The 17,211-nt window shown below is 46.9% G+C and overlaps 1 protein-coding gene across 1 annotated transcript in view; it reads left to right on the top strand.

The window, feature by feature from the left end:
• Positions 1-5,833: 5,833 nt before the first annotated feature.
• The window catches only part of kcnq5b (potassium voltage-gated channel, KQT-like subfamily, member 5b), an 81,309-nt gene continuing 69,931 nt past the window's right edge, over positions 5,834-17,211 (top strand). Inside the window, exon 1 of the mRNA XM_084685958.1 lies at positions 5,834-6,091. Within this exon, the coding sequence (XP_084542084.1) occupies positions 5,834-6,091 (258 nt within the window). The remainder of the gene's footprint in view (positions 6,092-17,211) is intronic.

Here is a 17,211-nt window from a genome sequence, read left to right as displayed (position 1 = left end):
AAAATAAATATCTGTTATCGATGTGGCACAGGGGACTGTTCCGGAAATGACACAGCAGTTTTTAAACTTGACAATGAGATGAGCGTGCAATGTATTTTTTCTTCATCCAATCACTAGCTAACGTCCAATCCAGTCGTCTTTGTATAGATGTATAATAAACCTCCTAGGAGGTTGACCAATAAATAGGGTTTATGTCACTTTGAACTATGATAAGGGTGTCCCGTCACTGTAAAAAAATTAAATCTTTGTCCACCCTCACGAGAACAAGACAAGTGAATATCTTTGATTCCTGCTGTTTTTTTGGGGGGGGGGAAGAAGCATCCCTCCTTGACCCCAGCACACGTTAAAGGTTTTATCCAAAACTTCAGTTTACATTATTTTAAGATTTAAAATGCAAGCACAAGAGCTTGATTTTTTTACGGCAAAAAGTTTACCTTTTTGAGAAAATAAAATAAAAAGATTGAAAAAAACAAAAGCTAAAATCCTTGCAGTAAGTCCTTCTTTGGTTCATATAATTTCGTCTTTGTTGAGAGTTTTGGGAAAACAGAGAAAAGAGTCGCTCCCTTGTGCATCTCTGGGAATGTGAAAGTAACCAATCAGATCGACCTGTCAGGACACAAACGTCAACGCTCATCCTCCGTCAGGCCCGCCGACTCCTTCCACAGGAAGAAGCGTGGCCAGCATGACTTCGGAACCTGTTCCAAGCTGCATGCACATTTTTTATTTGTGAAACGAACAGATACCGGATTTTTTAAAAGAAAACTGATCTAGATGTGTTAGTTCCACATACCGTAGGACCGCTTGTATGTTGCATGCACTTGTACAGTTTGCTCGTACTTAAATATAAAGAGATAAAACCAAGAAACCGAAGCCATTCACATCATGCGAAGACATTCGATTGATTCAATTCAGCTGCGAGTCTTAGTCCACGTCCTCCTCTCTCTCATTCCGGTGCTGAATGTCTCTTGAACCAATCAACAGACACCCCAAGATTACGTCGATGTCTTTTCTAAACCCTAAGGATGCTGTGCTGTAGGACAGAGCAGACCTCCAAGCCCCCTTATCAACTGCTCTGAGACCTGGCTCAAACACAGAGCCACCAATACCTACACTGGGTGCATTTGATTTAACAAACCCGCTGCCATACAGCAATAGAACGGTGTCTCCAAAGTGTAAACTCTGAGGTAAATTAAATACACCCTAAAAGCTGTCTTGGTTGACCCAGGCCTGACTGTAAAGGTACATCCTAGAAGACCTTGATGGGGCTGAGATGATACAATCTATACCTATGTATAAGTCAGATCAATCTACGGTGTACAAACTATGGTTATGTTAAACATAATGATATATGAACACATCAACTCTGAGGTTGTATGTCACGTATAACTAAGTGAAGTATAGCTACAGGTGCACAGTAAGTCATATCATGTAAATAGTCTGCAGCCATTATTGGTTGAGTAATATTTGCAAAGGGGCCAAGTCATAGAATGTGGAGCCATTATCCAATCACCATGGACCACATTGACTGTACAGTGAGTGTTCTGCCCCACCATTATACATGGGTTCCATCACACTGAGCCAACATCCGAATCAGCAAACAAGGCCATTCTAATATACAGCCACGCAAATACCGTTGTCAAAATATGTGCTACTAAACCCAATGTTCCACCCCAGACATATAGAAAAAATGACCTGAGTACGAGTTTCTTTTGTTTTCATTGTCCCGTGAGGCTGTTTTCTTTTTCTTTTTTTCTTTTAGTTTTACTTTGTCAGTATTATCGGGAAAAAATGCTGATTGTTTACAATTTGTGTTCCACGGAAACAACTAAAAGAAAATTGTAGAAAAAAAAGAAAGTATTCACTGCAACATGTCCTGTTTGTATAACAAATGTGGCTCAAATGATGTGTATGTTTTATATAAAAAAAGAGTTCATTTTTATTATTTACAAATAAAAGAATGTGTGGAAGAACGTTGGTAATGCCTCTGCTGCCTTTTCATTTCAACTTAATCCAACCTCCTCCAAATATTCCCCCTGATACGCATCAAAATTATATTTTTCCAACCAACATTGCGCTTGTAACCCACGATTACTTTGAACATTATGTCAACGAGTCAGAATGAACAGACCCTCATAAACTTAGACACGGGTTACCCTGGGTTACCAATGGTATCTTCTTGGGCTTATGGGAAAACTAATATTTTCTCTAGTCCCACAAACTCAACCCATGATGCCCTCAGTCCGTTCCTCAGATAGACATCTTAGCAAAGCAGAACTCAGATAGAAGTCAGAACTCAGAGAGAGAGAGAGAGAGAGAGAGAGAGAGAGAGAGAGAGAGAATCAAAATGAGTAGTGCGATGAGAAATATTTGGTAATAACACAACCAACAACGCACTTCTGTCCCTATAACACGTCTCATGACCAGGTCTCGACATGTTTCCTGGGTGGTGGATTGTGATAAATGAATCATCAAGGAAAACAAACATGGAAAGAATTTGTCAAAGTAGCAGCAAATGACCGCGTCCAAATAATAAGCTTAATTACTGGAGGGTCTCATTTTTCAAACTCATTGCTCATCGACTTAAGACGTTCCCCTTAATAGCTTGGGGCATGGTTTGGCCAACAAAAAAAAAACCTCACTATTAAGATATTGTTAAAGCTCTCATAGGGCCCTTGGCCAAAAGCTTTTCCAAAAAGATTTGGAACTTTGAGGGCACACCCTTGAAAACTAGGCGTTGTCCTATTATTTTTACGAGGTGATATTGATTGCTCTTCTGTTCCCTCTCTGTTGAGGGTAATAGCCTATGTTTAGTTAACATTGTATTGTTGAAAACCACCAGTAAGGAAAGGTCATCCGTCAAAAAAGGCCCAAGTCCCACCCTATCCCTGCCTGCATGCACTGCTAATCAGTCTACCCTTAATCATTTGTCACCATGTACAAGGAAGGGTGTCCCCCAACTCAATGTGTTGCCTTTAGAGTGTGGGAGTTCCCCTCGATATCGTGACAGAACGCCGGTGCTGTGACCTCTCTCCATCTCTCGTGACTGCAATCGTTAGATTCGCTTTGAGAGGAGAGAGAGAGAGAGAGAGAGAGAGAGAGAGAGAGACGCGTTTCAAAAGAATGCCCTCAGATTTCTAAAGCACCCTTCACCTGCCCGCTTGGTCCCCTTTAAGACCACAGGGTATAGTGAAGCCCTACGTACGGCTTCCTCCGCTCGAAGCTTCGTCTCACTGAGAAAAAGAAGAAGAAAAAAAGAGGAAACGGAGCCCTACCACAAGGCCTCTTGTGCGACCCACACAGATGACACTGCAACGGGGGCCTCTGAGATTTATGCTTCGGCTTCCTCTTGTTAATCAAGCCCTAGGCCCCCAAAACGACATCTGCAGGCAATCATACCCCCTGGTCTCCTGGTGACAGGGCCTGGGGTCAGGGCCCTGGGGTGCAGAGCAGGGTTGCTGGTCACCATGAAGGACCAAAGAACATATAATCGCCAAGATATCCATCTCAGTTCTGCCCCCAGGAAGTGCCCTAAGCTTCCATTAGGGCTCAATCACAAAGATCTTTACGGTTCATCTCCAAATGGGGACCGGAACAATTGGACACTATAATGGACGGATAATTCCGTACATTTTCCATGTTTCTGTTCTTCACAATCATCCCTCAATAAGTACATTCCGTAAGTAGGGTTTTCAAGTCATGTTATGCATCCGACCTTTTCCTGTTGCACTTACTGCTGAGTGTGATTAGCGTAGCAATTATGTTGTTTTTGACTCCGCAAACATCACGGTAGAGTGAGTCTTTCCTTTCTACTTGTAAGGAGGTGCGATTGAACACCCTGGTACTGCAAAAAACAGACTCACTATCGTATGCAATGAAGAAACCGTGGATTTGGCAAAACAGAACATGCCGTATTGACATAGGTTGACATACGTGTTACTGACAGGAGACCATGCTTTTATTTGACAGTGGTTTCAATTCCCAGGGCAAAGGACACATACATTTTGTGAAAGATATGTTGTTCCTTGACCGCTAGGTGGTGTGGTTTTACTGTATTGCTCAATTAACCAATGGGATGTCTCTGCATTGGTCATTTCTACTGAAACACACGCACACATAGTCAACTGAGTGTTCTGGACAGAATGCTGACTCGTATACATTAGGCTCTCATTGTAAATGTTGTCACATAGACTATCTCTCTCTTTCTTTCTCTTTCCCCACCATTCAGTCTCCGGGCCTCTCTCTTTCTCTCTCTCTCTCTCTCTCTCTCTCTCTCTCTCTCTCTCTCTCTCTCTCTCTCATGCAAGCATGGTCGGCAATTTCTCATGTCTAAAAACAGCCACTGTCAAATCCCTGATTCTATTCTTAGTACATGATGAAACAGCACCATGGGAATAGCTAAGCCAATGCACCCAAATGGGCCCAATTACGGATCTATCTGAAGGCGGCCTTTTGCTAAATGTATGTCTTTGACATGCGATTGAACATAATGTAGCTACATTTATACTGGGTTGTGTGGTGAATTTGACATATTTTTAAGATGTTCGTTTTCTTGAACAGTTTGACACAGGGTTTGTAGATTTTAAGTGCAAAATGGATTATGCAGGAGGTTTGTGAACAGATTAACATTAACAAACTGTATTCTCTGTCAGCAAAAAATATTTTCAGGCTACGGAGCATCCGACAGTTTGCTATCAGTTGTCCTGTCGTGCAGAAGCACTTCTGTGTTTTAGATTGAGGGGGGTCATGTGATGAGGGAGCTATAGCTCCTGTCGAGAGAATGAGTGGCGTTTTAATAGACAATAAAAACGAAATGCTCCTGTAAATGCACTTATTTGATCTGTAAACAAATGTAGGAACAGTTTTTCAGTATAAGCCGTAATAGCCAACGCGTTGGTTATCGAGAGGGATTTACTTTAACTTCAGCAGCTGCGCAAAGCTTTAATAGTTTGCGGTCAACCTCCCAACGCAACCGCATGGAATATAGTGACAACGGAAAACTCATAAGGCAATAGACTATTTTACAGTGCTGCATTAAAAGTCATCACGTTATTATGGCTTTTATCGGAAAATAACAAGGGTAGGCTATCGGCTTTGAACATTTGCAACAGTTTTACCTATAGGGAAATTGGGTGCCAACGGAACTTAAGCGTGACTTTCAGTGCGTTGTTGTATTGTAAGTGTTCAATTGAGGGACAAACATTTAGCCTAAATCACTGCCACCATCCCGACTGTATCAATGTGTTTTCCAGTAGAATACTAATATGCACAATGCCGCGATTGAATTGATGAAAATTCTGTTGTAGGGCATTATGTGCTGCGCGTCAGCACGTGAAACAACGACATTAAAGCAACAGGCAGCTGCATGCTTTATTGAGAAAGTCTGGTTTCACAGTTCGCATTTCACTTCCTGTACGGTTATGCAGTCCCATGCTGCACTCGTACGTATCTTGGTAGGCACAATTAATCTCTTGGTAGGCACAATTAATCACTTATGTTACAGGGATATAGGGTATACCGGCTATAGCCTACATTAGAACCAGACTTCTCAACGCGCCTATCACAAACGCGTACCGCAGCTGGCTTCAGTTTACGCATCATCAGTCTTGTGGAAATCGCTACAGTCAGTGTAGTAGAGGGACGATTCAAGAGAAAAGAGGGCGGTCAAAAGTGACGGGTGAAACAGCGTGCCTTATGGTTTTGATTATGGTTTGTAACTTCGTGGAGCATTGAGCACATTTAATTAGTCGTTTATAGAGCTCGCCTCGCACCCCCCTGGTTGGACACGCATGCCCAAGAAGACCTCCGCGCACTTAATGCCCGCGTTGGTGATGCTATGCCCCGCAACCACAGCGGAGATGAAGGCGGTACTGGGCTCTGGATGAAGACATCGCCTGGACATCACACCGAGGGCTACGGCTTAAAAGATGTGGAGACCGGACGAAGGATGATGAACAACGCGGGAGACGGTTTGCTGTCAGCCTCCAACGCCACAGTGGCCGGAGGACTGGAGAACCTGAGGGGAAAGCAGGGCGCACGCCTCAGCCTTCTGGGCAAACCGCTCATATACAGCTCGCAGAGTGGCCGAAGAAACGTCCGTTATCGGAGGCTTCAAAACTACCTGTATAATGTTCTAGAAAGACCACGAGCCTGGGCATTCATCTACCATGCGTTTGTGTAAGTTCAAACAATTTTTTATTGTTTCTTGTAAAGCACACCGATGGTTGCATGCGGTCTTGCGCAGCTGTGACATGATGGCTCCCGTCAGAATTGGCAACACACCTGTTGATCTTTATCCATCACTTTAAAATACTCTGAATTCCCTTTTTTCTCCACCTAATGATTGGAAATATTGATTATGCTTATTGTTAAGGATGCGTGGTGAAAAAAAATACAGTTGGAAGTAAAATATTAATGGATAGGCTATCGTATACCATATACCATAAATGTATGCATAAATGCAAATGTATATATTTTAGGCGGATTTCATTTCTCAATTCAGTCTTATGTTCTTTTGTTGTATTTTCGCATCTTGTGGTGCCTGCATTTTGACGTGAATCCTTAGTTTTAAAGAAAATGTTTGGTTGTCATATATCTAAAAATAGATCGTTCAAAACCTTGACTCGAATGTCATAACCTGGTTTTCTTGACACATGCGACGAGATTCGAGTCAGGTGAGCCAAATCTCTGTAACTGGGGGTGTATCTCACATAACAGCAATCATAGCAGATGTTCCCCTAGCCCATGAACACAACTCACGTAGGCTACTCTCGACAATAAGCATCACTCAACCTGTCCAATTTTACAGCGAACTACGCATTTCATTCATCAACAGCCCATCTCCGTGACTCATAGCGCTAAATAATTAAAAAGACGGGCTTGTTGCAGGCTGTACCATAAAAAGCCATTATGCCTATACATAGTTCTATTGAATATCGAACATCAGACTTCACCCTATGTCAGAATACTCTTTGTTAGATATGGACGATCAGCAATAAATAGCTTCTAAATGATATGAATTCAGCAATATTTACCTAAAACATGTTAAAGGTTCAATCATCTAAATAGCGTCTTGTGTGTGTGTGTGTGTGTGTGTAGGGGTTGCAGGGACGTGTTTGTGTGTGTGTGTGTGTGTGTGAGAGAATGGGTACCTGTATGAAGGACAGAGGAAAAATACAGGCCATGTGTGTTCCTATTGAATATCTTCTTAGCAGCAGACACTGGGTCCGGAGAGACCCATGTTGTAGCTATGCACACAGTATGGTATCTGCTACAGTGCCATGCTGTCTCTGGTCTCTGTCCTACTGTTGGCCCTGTGTGTCTTCCACAGATACATTTCATTCAGCAAGTGTGTGTCTGTGTATGAGAGAGATGTTATCTCTGCCTCTTAGTTAAAGGAAGGAAGTTGAGACAGCACAGTCTGAGCACAGACGTTTCGTTCGGAGGTTTGTGTGTGTGCGAGTTCTTCGTTTGTGTGTGGGGGTGAGTATGGGTAACAATGTTCTCTTGTGGCCCGTTAGAAACGTTCTCTCCGTCCGGTTTGTCTGGTTTCACAACCACAGGGGTCAGTCACAATATCCTCCTCCTCGTGACCGACCGTCATTGCGTCTCACACAGTGGTCGTCTCTGGACCTTCAGTACAGCTTCTGGTGAATCTCACCTGAAGAGCACGCGAGTGTCTGTTTTGATGAGGCCGGGTCAACGGGGTCGACCATTATTCTGTCACTGACTTGTTGCTATGGGGGGAGAGGGGGGGGGGTCGTCACACCACTTGGAGATTACCTCACATCCTGTCTCCATTGCGGCCGTAGGAAGGGGGTCAGGGGTGGAGACGGAGGGGAGGGGGTGTGGGGGAAGGAGGGGTGTGGGGGGGGCGACAAATTAAATTATGAGTCGACAACATTGCCTGACCCTGACTGTCACTGTAGAGCAGAATGGGTCTCGTGCTGTTCATTGAGCTCATCAACGTGGTGAGTCACTGTTTCGGAGGATGATATGCGCAGAAGCTTGTCTCTTCCTATGAACAAGCAGCTATTGGGAGGACATGGTTGGATGGCAGGGAAGTTACTGAATGATTTCCTTCAGCCCCCGGGCCATAGGGCAGACTGGGAGAGCTGGAGACTGAGTCACAAGCGCACACATGTTGACACGCATTGGGATACACACAGACACACACGTTCACTCTCCCGTAAAACGCACACTCGCATGGGCATGCAAACATGTTTACACTAACGCAAAGTATCCCTTTCCACTACCTGGCAACAGCCGGGCGAATTCACCAGCCAATAAACGAGGTACTATAACATAAAAGTAGCATTAGTTATTGTCATGGAGCCAGCATATACATATTCCCCCATTCTGATAAATGGTTTCTGTTACAATTGCGCGGATGAAGTGGTCATTATCTGACTGACAACCACAATTCTGATTAATTTAGTTTGGTTTTTAACAAAAAAAGCACCGCATTCAAGATGGGGCTTAACTTGATCCCCCCCGATCTGGTCCAGTGGTCGTTAAAAGATAAACTTCCTTCCGTACATCTCAAACACCTTGAGCCTTAAGACACGTTAGTCTCCTTTCTCAGTAGGAGATGTTGTCTTTTCTAAAATAGGAGTCAGTTCGGGTCACCAACGAGCAAATGCCAGTCAGGATTTGGCAAACTACAAAACACACGCATTACTTATTCCTCTATTTAAACCTCCCGTGATTGATCTCAGAATGTGACATTCTACATCTTTTCTAAGCCGTGTCTTTTGTGTTTGTTGTTGCACTTAGAGGCAAACTGAGTGTAAAAAGAGAGCTTCGATCCCTCTCATTACTGTCAGACACCGGGGCATCTACAAGGTTGCTGTTTCATCCCTGGGCTGTAGTCCAAATCGTTTTTTTTTTTAGACTGAACGAGTACTTATCCTAATTCCAAAACAATACTGTTTCAGAAAGGGTGTGTACTTGACGTGGATTAGTTTTTTGTGTGTATTAGTTGTGCAGCCCCTCTTAGGGGGACATCGGTTGAAAAAACACTTAATTCCTTCAGCGCTCCACTCCTCTGGGCCCAACCTGGAAGGAGAGGTCAGAAGAACAAGTGCACTTAAAGTCACACATCAATAGCGTCCCTAAGACCTTCCATTTGTCCATCTGCTCTCAGGCTTCGTGGCCTCACTTGAGCCGGGACATGTTCCGGGTGTTTCTATGGACGCATGCAGCACAGAGAAGACTATTTGAGAGGATACCGGGGTAGAAGGATTATCAGCGCATTTCTATCTACAGTGTAACGCATGAAATGCACTTTTTCTCACGGGACCCAAGTATTTACCCATGTACACTTCCTACGTGTGTGTGTGTGTGTGTCTGTGTGTGTGTGTGTCTCTGTGTGTGTGTGTGTGTCCTGTGTGTGTGTGTGTCTCTGTGTGTGTGTGTGTGTGTGTCTCTGTGTGTGTGTGTGTGTCTCTGTGTGTGTGTGTCTCTGTGTGTGTGTGTGCGTGGCGGCAAAGGTAGAGCACTGAGACAGCCTTTATGCTTGCCCGCCCAGCCCCACTGCCCCTCATCCTCACACACAGTGCTGCCATTCATATCGACTCGTCGGTGGTGGAGGAGTTGGGGGGTGGTGGTGTGTGTGTATGTGGGGGGGTTGTACAGACATGGTGTCCGGCCAGGGCAAGCTGCCCCCCCTTCCTCCTCCCCCTTTCACACAGTACAATCCTATGCTCTTGTTGCGCCGGCAGGTAGAGCCCATTTGATGTATTTGCGGCCTGGATAGACCTGCTCTACAAACTGCTGAATGACTCCAGGCATAATGCCCTATTACAGACGGAGCAACGGCTTTTGTGCATTTGTCTATAAGGCACAGCCAGCCCCTGGGGCAACTGTGTGTCGGGTGAACACCACCTATCAAGTTGTGCACCTGGGAAAACCCCTTGTATGCGTCTTGCCAAACTTCGAAGGAAGGAATGCTCTTTCCCAGAAAGCAGATTGGCCAGCAAGTGTTTACAAGATGTGACTGAGGCACACTGGGATCAGTCGTGACAGTTTGAGCAACATGACCGATGCTGCCACTCATATCCAGTGTCATCAGCTGGATCTGTGTGATGACATGGTCGTTACAGTAACAGGCCGGGGTGTTACCGCGTGTTACCTCACCCGCCTCTACCCGGGGGGGCCATGTCAGAACTTCTCTCCGATCCAGTTCTGGTCCACTTTTTTGTTTGTTTTCGCTCTCTTTTTTTTCCTTCCTGTCACTGGAAGGTATGTGTCTGTGAGTCAGTGGAAACAAGCTGAAGTCAACAACGGACCAAGGTTAAGTCTGTCAGGGAGGGGGGAGGGGGGAGGGGGGGAGTTTACTCTATGTTCTAAGTGGAAAAGTAGAGAAAGGTTCAGAAAGAGACACGAGGAGGCCTTGGTGGCCCCAAGGAGGAAGTGTGTGTGTGTGTGTGTGTGAGGCTGTGTTTGTACTTTTGTGTGACAAGTGAAAGCAAGCTGCAGAAGCGAGCAGCATGACATGTGGAGAGTCGCGCATGGGTGTGCATGTGCACCGGACGAGGACGACAGCCCCTCGTTTGTGGGGGCTGAGCACAGACGCACAGATGGAGGGAAGCTGCGGCGACCGGGGGGGCCCTGAAGACGTGTCACAAAAATGGCCTCCCCAGTCGGCCGCCCCAAGTGGACCAACATTCATGCGTTTGTGACAAAACAGCGACTCTTTCTCGCGGCTTCCGTGTGTGGGTCGCCTCGGCTCACTGTTGTTGTCCCTCCCCGATGTCAACATCCTATATGCGCCATGTACGGAAGTCTCCGGAAAGCCCGGCTCTCTCAGCCTGAGACAGGAGGCTTGGGGCTACAGATGTTAGCACTTCACCACGATCAGTCACATGAGTCTTGTAAAAAAAAAAAAACAGTTCTTGATTGAAGGATTGAAGCTCTGAGGAACGTAGAATAGTCTTAAGTAGAAGGCGACGGCTCTCTGTTGTTTTGTTAGATTTGCTTAGGAACAGTGGAGTACAGTTTTGTGACTACTGTACTGATACAATGGCATACTGTACTGTTTTAGGTTTGTTCATGTACCAACTGTGCATAAAAGGTCAAACTGGTTACAAAAGCTCTAAACAGCACTGTTAAGTGCTTGTGTGCTAGTGGTACTCAATATAGTTTTCTATTGGAATCAGAATGGGGTTTAATCGCCATGAACGTTTGCACACACCAGGAATTTGCTTTGGCAGGAAGGTGCATTTGTTAAACATATAGGAATCTTAACATGTTAAATATGAGGTCTAACTATACTATGGGTACATAAACTAACAATACTAAGTGGATTTAGAATTTAAATAAAAAAATACAATAAAATCAAATATAAGGTTGCCGTAATAAAAAAAAAAAAAAAAAAAAAAAAATACAAATGGTACAAACGATACAATTGCGTAATGCAGTGCAAAATGCAATGTGTTTAAGACATTAAAGTAATTATTAAGACATTATTATTCAATACATTATTAATTCCTAACCCTGCTCTGAACCCCCGTACCAGAGAGTGAATGGTTAAGGAAACAGGAGGATGCATGTCCAGAGAGCGTGTTTCACCTTTTTATAGATGTGCTTTCTGTGACATATACTCACACAGGACCCTGCTCCTCACACACACACACACACACACACACACACACACACACACACACACACACACACCGGGTAAGCCCCTTTCTAACAAAACCACACACAACTCAAGACACCAGCCCACACACCCATTGTGGTACCACGAGTGAGCTAAATGAGAAGCCTCCGTTACCTAAGCTGACACCTGTTTCCTGTCTGTCAGCTGACTTCCTGTTTCCTGTCTGTCAGCTGACACCTGTTTCCTGTCTGTCAGCTGACACCTGTTTCCTGTCTGTCAGCTGACACCTGTTTCCTGTCTGTCAGCTGACACCTGTTTCCTGTCTGTCAGCTGACACCTGTTTCCTGTCTGTCAGCTGACTTCCTGTTTCCTGTCTGTCAGCTGACACCTGTTTCCTGTCTGTCAGCTGACTTCCTGTTTCCTGTCTGTCAGCTGACTTCCTGTTTCCTGTCTGTCAGCTGACTTCCTGTTTCCTGTCTGTCAGCTGACACCTGTTTCCTGTCTGTCAGCTGACACCTGTTTCCTGTCTGTCAGCTGACTTCCTGTTTCCTGTCTGTCAGCTGACTTCCTGTTTCCTGTCTGTCAGCTGACACCTGTTTCCTGTCTGTCAGCTGACTTCCTGTTTCCTGTCTGTCAGCCGACACCTGTTTCCTGTCTGTCAGCTGACTTCCTGTTTCCTGTCTGTAAGCCGACACCTGTTTCCTGTCTGTCAGCTGACACCTGTTTCCTGTCTGTCAGCTGACTTCCTGTTTCCTGTCTGTCAGCCGACACCTGTTTCCTGTCTGTCAGCTGACACCTGTTTCCTGTCTGTCAGCTGACTTCCTGTTTCCTGTCTGTCAGCTGACACCTGTTTCCTGTCTGTCAGCTGACTTCCTGTTGAGGAGCAGAGTTGCTGTGTGTCAGATTGTCACCTCCCTCAGATCTGCAGATGTTTATCAAAACTCTACTTGACTGGGCTTCAGATACTCAAACACGTTAGATGCATACACACCACGCACACTAAAGCACACACACACACACACACACACACACACAAACACACACACACATGGCGAGGGAGACAATTAGTGAGTCAATCTGACAGTGAGAAAATGTCACGCTCTTTGCTTTCATCCTCATAATCTCTCGCTCTCTCTCTCTTGCTCTCTCTCTTTTTATTTCCTTCACCCCTCTCTTCAGCTGTGGATTGTCTGCGACTTCATTTCTCTTTTAAGTTGAACTTTTTTTTTCCAGAGACCATCTGTAAATTCCATAAATATTAATCGTATTACAGTTTTCCATGATTTGCTTCTCAGTACGTTATATACGTGTGAAATGAGTTGTTGAAAGCATGGGCAAAGCTATGCTTTCAGCAAACTTTGTCGCACTGAAATGTGGAGTTCGACCGTTGAACAGTTTCTCACCCGTTTTCAGCTCAGGTTTTGTTTAGGCGGGGCATAACCCAACCTCGTCACAACCTACGTCACAGCCACCTGTCTATGTCAGATCACAGACGGTTTATATAACCTGCATTCTGTTACTTAGCTGGTATGATGCAAAGACAAAGTAATTAACACATAAAACACTCAGATTGCAGGCAGGTCTGTTTTGATATCTGCAATTGATTCAGCTTGTTGTTTCTGTTGTTTATAAATTTTATACATTCGAGGGGGCGGAGCTTCAGCTCCTTCAGGCGACACGCCCCCCCAGTCTCAAGCAGAGAAGACTGCTGACTTTCTCACAATTTCAAAGCCTAATTTAACATACTTGTCAGTGTTTTTTTTTTCATTCAAATTTGGATGGGTAGTTAACAACACATTCTTCTGTGGTGTGATGACCTTAAAACTCAGTTCTGCTTTACAGACACTTTAACTGTCGTTGAGGCTATTGGCTATTTTGGCAAAACTTGACACATTAACCACACAATCTTACACCAAACCAGCAAAACATTACCCAAAACAAACATTACACTGAAAAAACGTATCAAACTCTTTGAAAACATTCATGTGGGGTGGAAGTGTATTGTCTTGGCAGCGTGTAGTTGGCTCACTAGCTTGATTTTGTTGTTCTCCCTCCTTCCTGGAGTCTTAATCATGGGATGGCGGGGGGGGGGGGGGAGGGTACAAGGCAGCAGATGCTTGCCTTTGGGGGGAGTGAGTTGGAGTGAGGGGAAGAGTGGAAGGCTACTTATGTCAGAAAGCACTGTTTTGTTTTGGCGGGGGGGGGGGGGGGGTTGCATTTGTACTTAACAACTTCTAGAAATCAAACGAACAGGCGTTTTCTGTCCTCCTCTCCACCTCCACCCCGGTCTAATGTAAGTAGTCAAGCAGCAGCAGCAGCAGCCCCTCAGAGCCCTTCTCCACATCCCCAAAGCGAAAAGGGCAATTTGGAGCACAGCGGACGTACGTCGCCATAGCAACAAACATTGCTGTCTTGGGTGGGCTTTGATAAAGAAAAAAAATGAGAGAGAGAGAGAGAGAGAGAGAGAGAGAGAGAGAGAGAGAGAGAGAGAGAGAGAGAGAGAGAGAGAGAGAGAGAGAGAGAGAGAGAGAGAGAGAGAGAGAGAGAGAGAGAGAGAGAGAGAGAGAGAGAGAGAGAGAGAGAGAGAGAGAGAGAGAGAGAGAGAGAGAGAGAGAGAGAGAGAGAGAGAGAGAGAGAGAGAGAGAGAGAGAGAGAGAGAGAGAGAGAGAGAGAGAGAGAGAGAGAGAGAGAGAGAGAGAGAGAGAGAGAGAGAGAGAGAGAGAGAGAGAGAGAGAGAGAGAGTCCACACACTCCCCGACTACTTCCCTCCCTCGTCCTCCGCTCACGTCAACACCCCCCGTCACCTGCTGGCACTGTCACCTCCACACGGTCAGTGCTAACGGCTAGCCACGGGTGACTTCAGCCAGTCCCTGGACACTGCCCAGGCAGTGAGCTATATTTAGTGATGAGTTAGCCTAGCCTAGCATCCATCCTTGCTCTCTCCGTCCCTTTAGGAATAACAAAGTCAACCTCCCCCCCCCCCCCCGTCCATCCATTCCGCAATCCCTCCCCGCTCCCTGACACAGGCGAGCTATTGTGTAAATCGGATCCTTTTAACATCACATGGGGGGGGTACGCGCCCTTGGCGCTCCCTGAGAGAGGGAGAGATAGGAGGGTGAGGAAGGGAGAGAGAGAGATGTGAGAGTGTGAGAGAGTGAAGAAAGAGAATGGGGGAGGGGGGGGGGGGGGTGAAGTCCAGCCTGACCCATTTGTCTGCAGCTCTGGGTCTTAATTAGACGTCAGCGTTCTGCGCTGTGGCAGCCTTAACAAGGAGGGAGGAGGGAAGAGAGCCATGAAGCAAGGAGTGAGGAGGGGAGAGGAGGAGAGGAGGAGTAGAGATGGGGAGGTGGAGGAGGAGGGGAGAGGGGGGGGGGAGGGCATTGCGTGAGGTGCATCTGTTGTTTATTTTTACTTTCTGTCTTTTTATCTCCGACATCCTCATTCTGAAAAAAGCCCCAACACGCCGTAGACCTAGAGCATGTAGCTTAGAGAAGGCTGCTTCACTTACCATGTTACATAGAGGGCACGGGATTCTGCTTTGGTGGTCACTATTTGGGCATTTGCGTGAGCGATCAAGAGAGATGGCAAAAGAATGAGGGAGACGGAAAGAGAGGTAGAGAGGCGGAACTTGATGGGGGGAAAAAGCCATGCACAGTGGGAAAGAGAGAGAGACAGAGACGGAGAGAGAAAGACGGCTTCACCCCTGGCATTGTAGTGTCCCTCGACCCTGGTGTCTTACCCACAGGGACACCAGTCTGGCTCGGGTTTGGCATGGCATGGCATGGCAGCCAGCCCTCTCTGCCCTTAACCCTTCCAATCTCCCTTGAGAGACCAGGAGAGGGAGGAGAGATGGAGGGATGCAGAGAGAGACGGAGGGATGCAGAGAGAGACGGAGGGAGGAGAGATGGAGGGATGCAGAGAGAGATGGAGGGATGCAGAGAGAGACGGAGGGAGGAGAGATGGAGGGATGCAGAGAGAGACGGAGGGAGGAGAGACAGAGAGATGCAGAGAGAGACGGAGGAAGGAGAGATGGAGGAAGGCAGAGAGAGACGGAGGGAGGCAGAGAGAGAGGCTGGATATGAGACGGACACGGGGGGGGGTAAGAAGAGGAGGAAGGGTGGAACTGGTCGGAGCAAAAGGTGATTCAAGCAGATGGTTTAAGAAAGACGGAGAGAGGAATGGCCCATGGAAAACAGTATCGTGCTGCACTTCACTGCAGTCCAACCTCCTCCGAAGGTCTATGCCTGCCGGACTATGCTGATAAATGACAACTTCAAGCGAGGGTTTTCAGTCTGACAGAGGAAATAATCCCCTTATTATTCCGACTCCGAGGCAGATGATGAACACTTTCAGTGTGGCTTCTGCTTTCGCTGGCAGTTTTTTAGCTGGCGCTATTATGAGTAATCTTACACTTAGCAGGCAACTGAACAAGCTTCTCTGTGTGTGTGTGTAAGCAAGGGGAGCTTGTTTGCACTGCATGTTCTTAAATGAAAGGCCTCTCTTTCTCTCGCTCTCGCGCTCTCGCGCTCTCGCGCTCTCTCGCACTCTCTCTCGCTCTCTCTCTCGCTCTCTCTCTCTCGCTCTCTCTCTCTCGCTCTCTCTCTCGCTCTCTCTCTCGCTCTCTCTCTCGCTCTCTCTCTCTCGCTCTCTCTCTCGCTCTCTCTCTCGCTCTCTGTCTCGCTCTCTCTCTCTCTCTCTCTCTCTCTCTCTCTCTCTCTCTCTCTCTCTCTCTCTCTTTCCTCACCCCCCCGTTTTGATGCTATGGCGCTCAGGCTTCTCACAAACAGCCGCCCTCACCCGCACTCCACCCCTTTCGAAAAGCAAAGGTTGCTACGGGCAACCTTGACCCCGACCAATGAATAAAGGCACAAAGCACTCCTGTTGGGAAGTGTGCGTGTGTGTGTGGGCGCGCAGGGGGGGGGGGGGATTGGACATGAAGGGGGCACAGTAAGCGAAACGCTGGCTGATGACCACCACTCGGCAAGGCCCCGCAACCTCCCCTCACACACACTCTCACACCCGCAGGCTCGAGGACAGCCTGTTCAAAACGGGCGCTGTTCGTCAGGCGCCGCCGCTCTCTCTCCCCAGCGGCCGGTCGAGCTTCACAGCCCTGGTGCTCAGCTGACTCGACTGAGCTGGCTGTTTACGCTGACGGCGCCGTGAAAGGGACCAAACGCCACGAGGGTTAAGGTCGGGGGGGGAGGGAGGGGGGGGGGGGAGGGTGGGGGGGGGAGGGTGGGGGGGGGGCGTCTTACGTGTGCCCTTCTGAGTGTGTAAATCAGCCCACGCTCGTGTTGCCAGCTTGGTCCGGGCTGTGCAGGGTTTTCTCGCTGGGTTTTGCCTTCAGGAGGTTTGTTCTCCTCCCAGGGTGTCCTGGAGGCCCTGCGGATGAAAAGGTCGACTCAGCTTTGAGGCTGTGTTCTGGCAGAGTGGACTGTATCTCAGGTCAAACTTGTTTTTTTTCCCCCCCAGAGTCCTCTCTGTCCAGCCCCCCCCCCTCTCCCCCCTTCCCCTCCCCGCCGTCTAACCAGATGAGACTCCCCAGACCTATCCTGAGCCTGATTGGCCCACATCATGCTTGCCAACCAAAACGAAACCCTTATTTGTCTACG

Source organism: Hypomesus nipponensis, chromosome 21 (genome assembly GCF_054491055.1).
Source record: "Hypomesus nipponensis isolate SF chromosome 21, ASM5449105v1, whole genome shotgun sequence".
Lineage (NCBI taxonomy): Eukaryota > Metazoa > Chordata > Actinopteri > Osmeriformes > Osmeridae > Hypomesus > Hypomesus nipponensis.
Note: the sequence above shows the minus strand (reverse complement) of the source record. Positions and strands in the feature narration are given on the sequence as shown.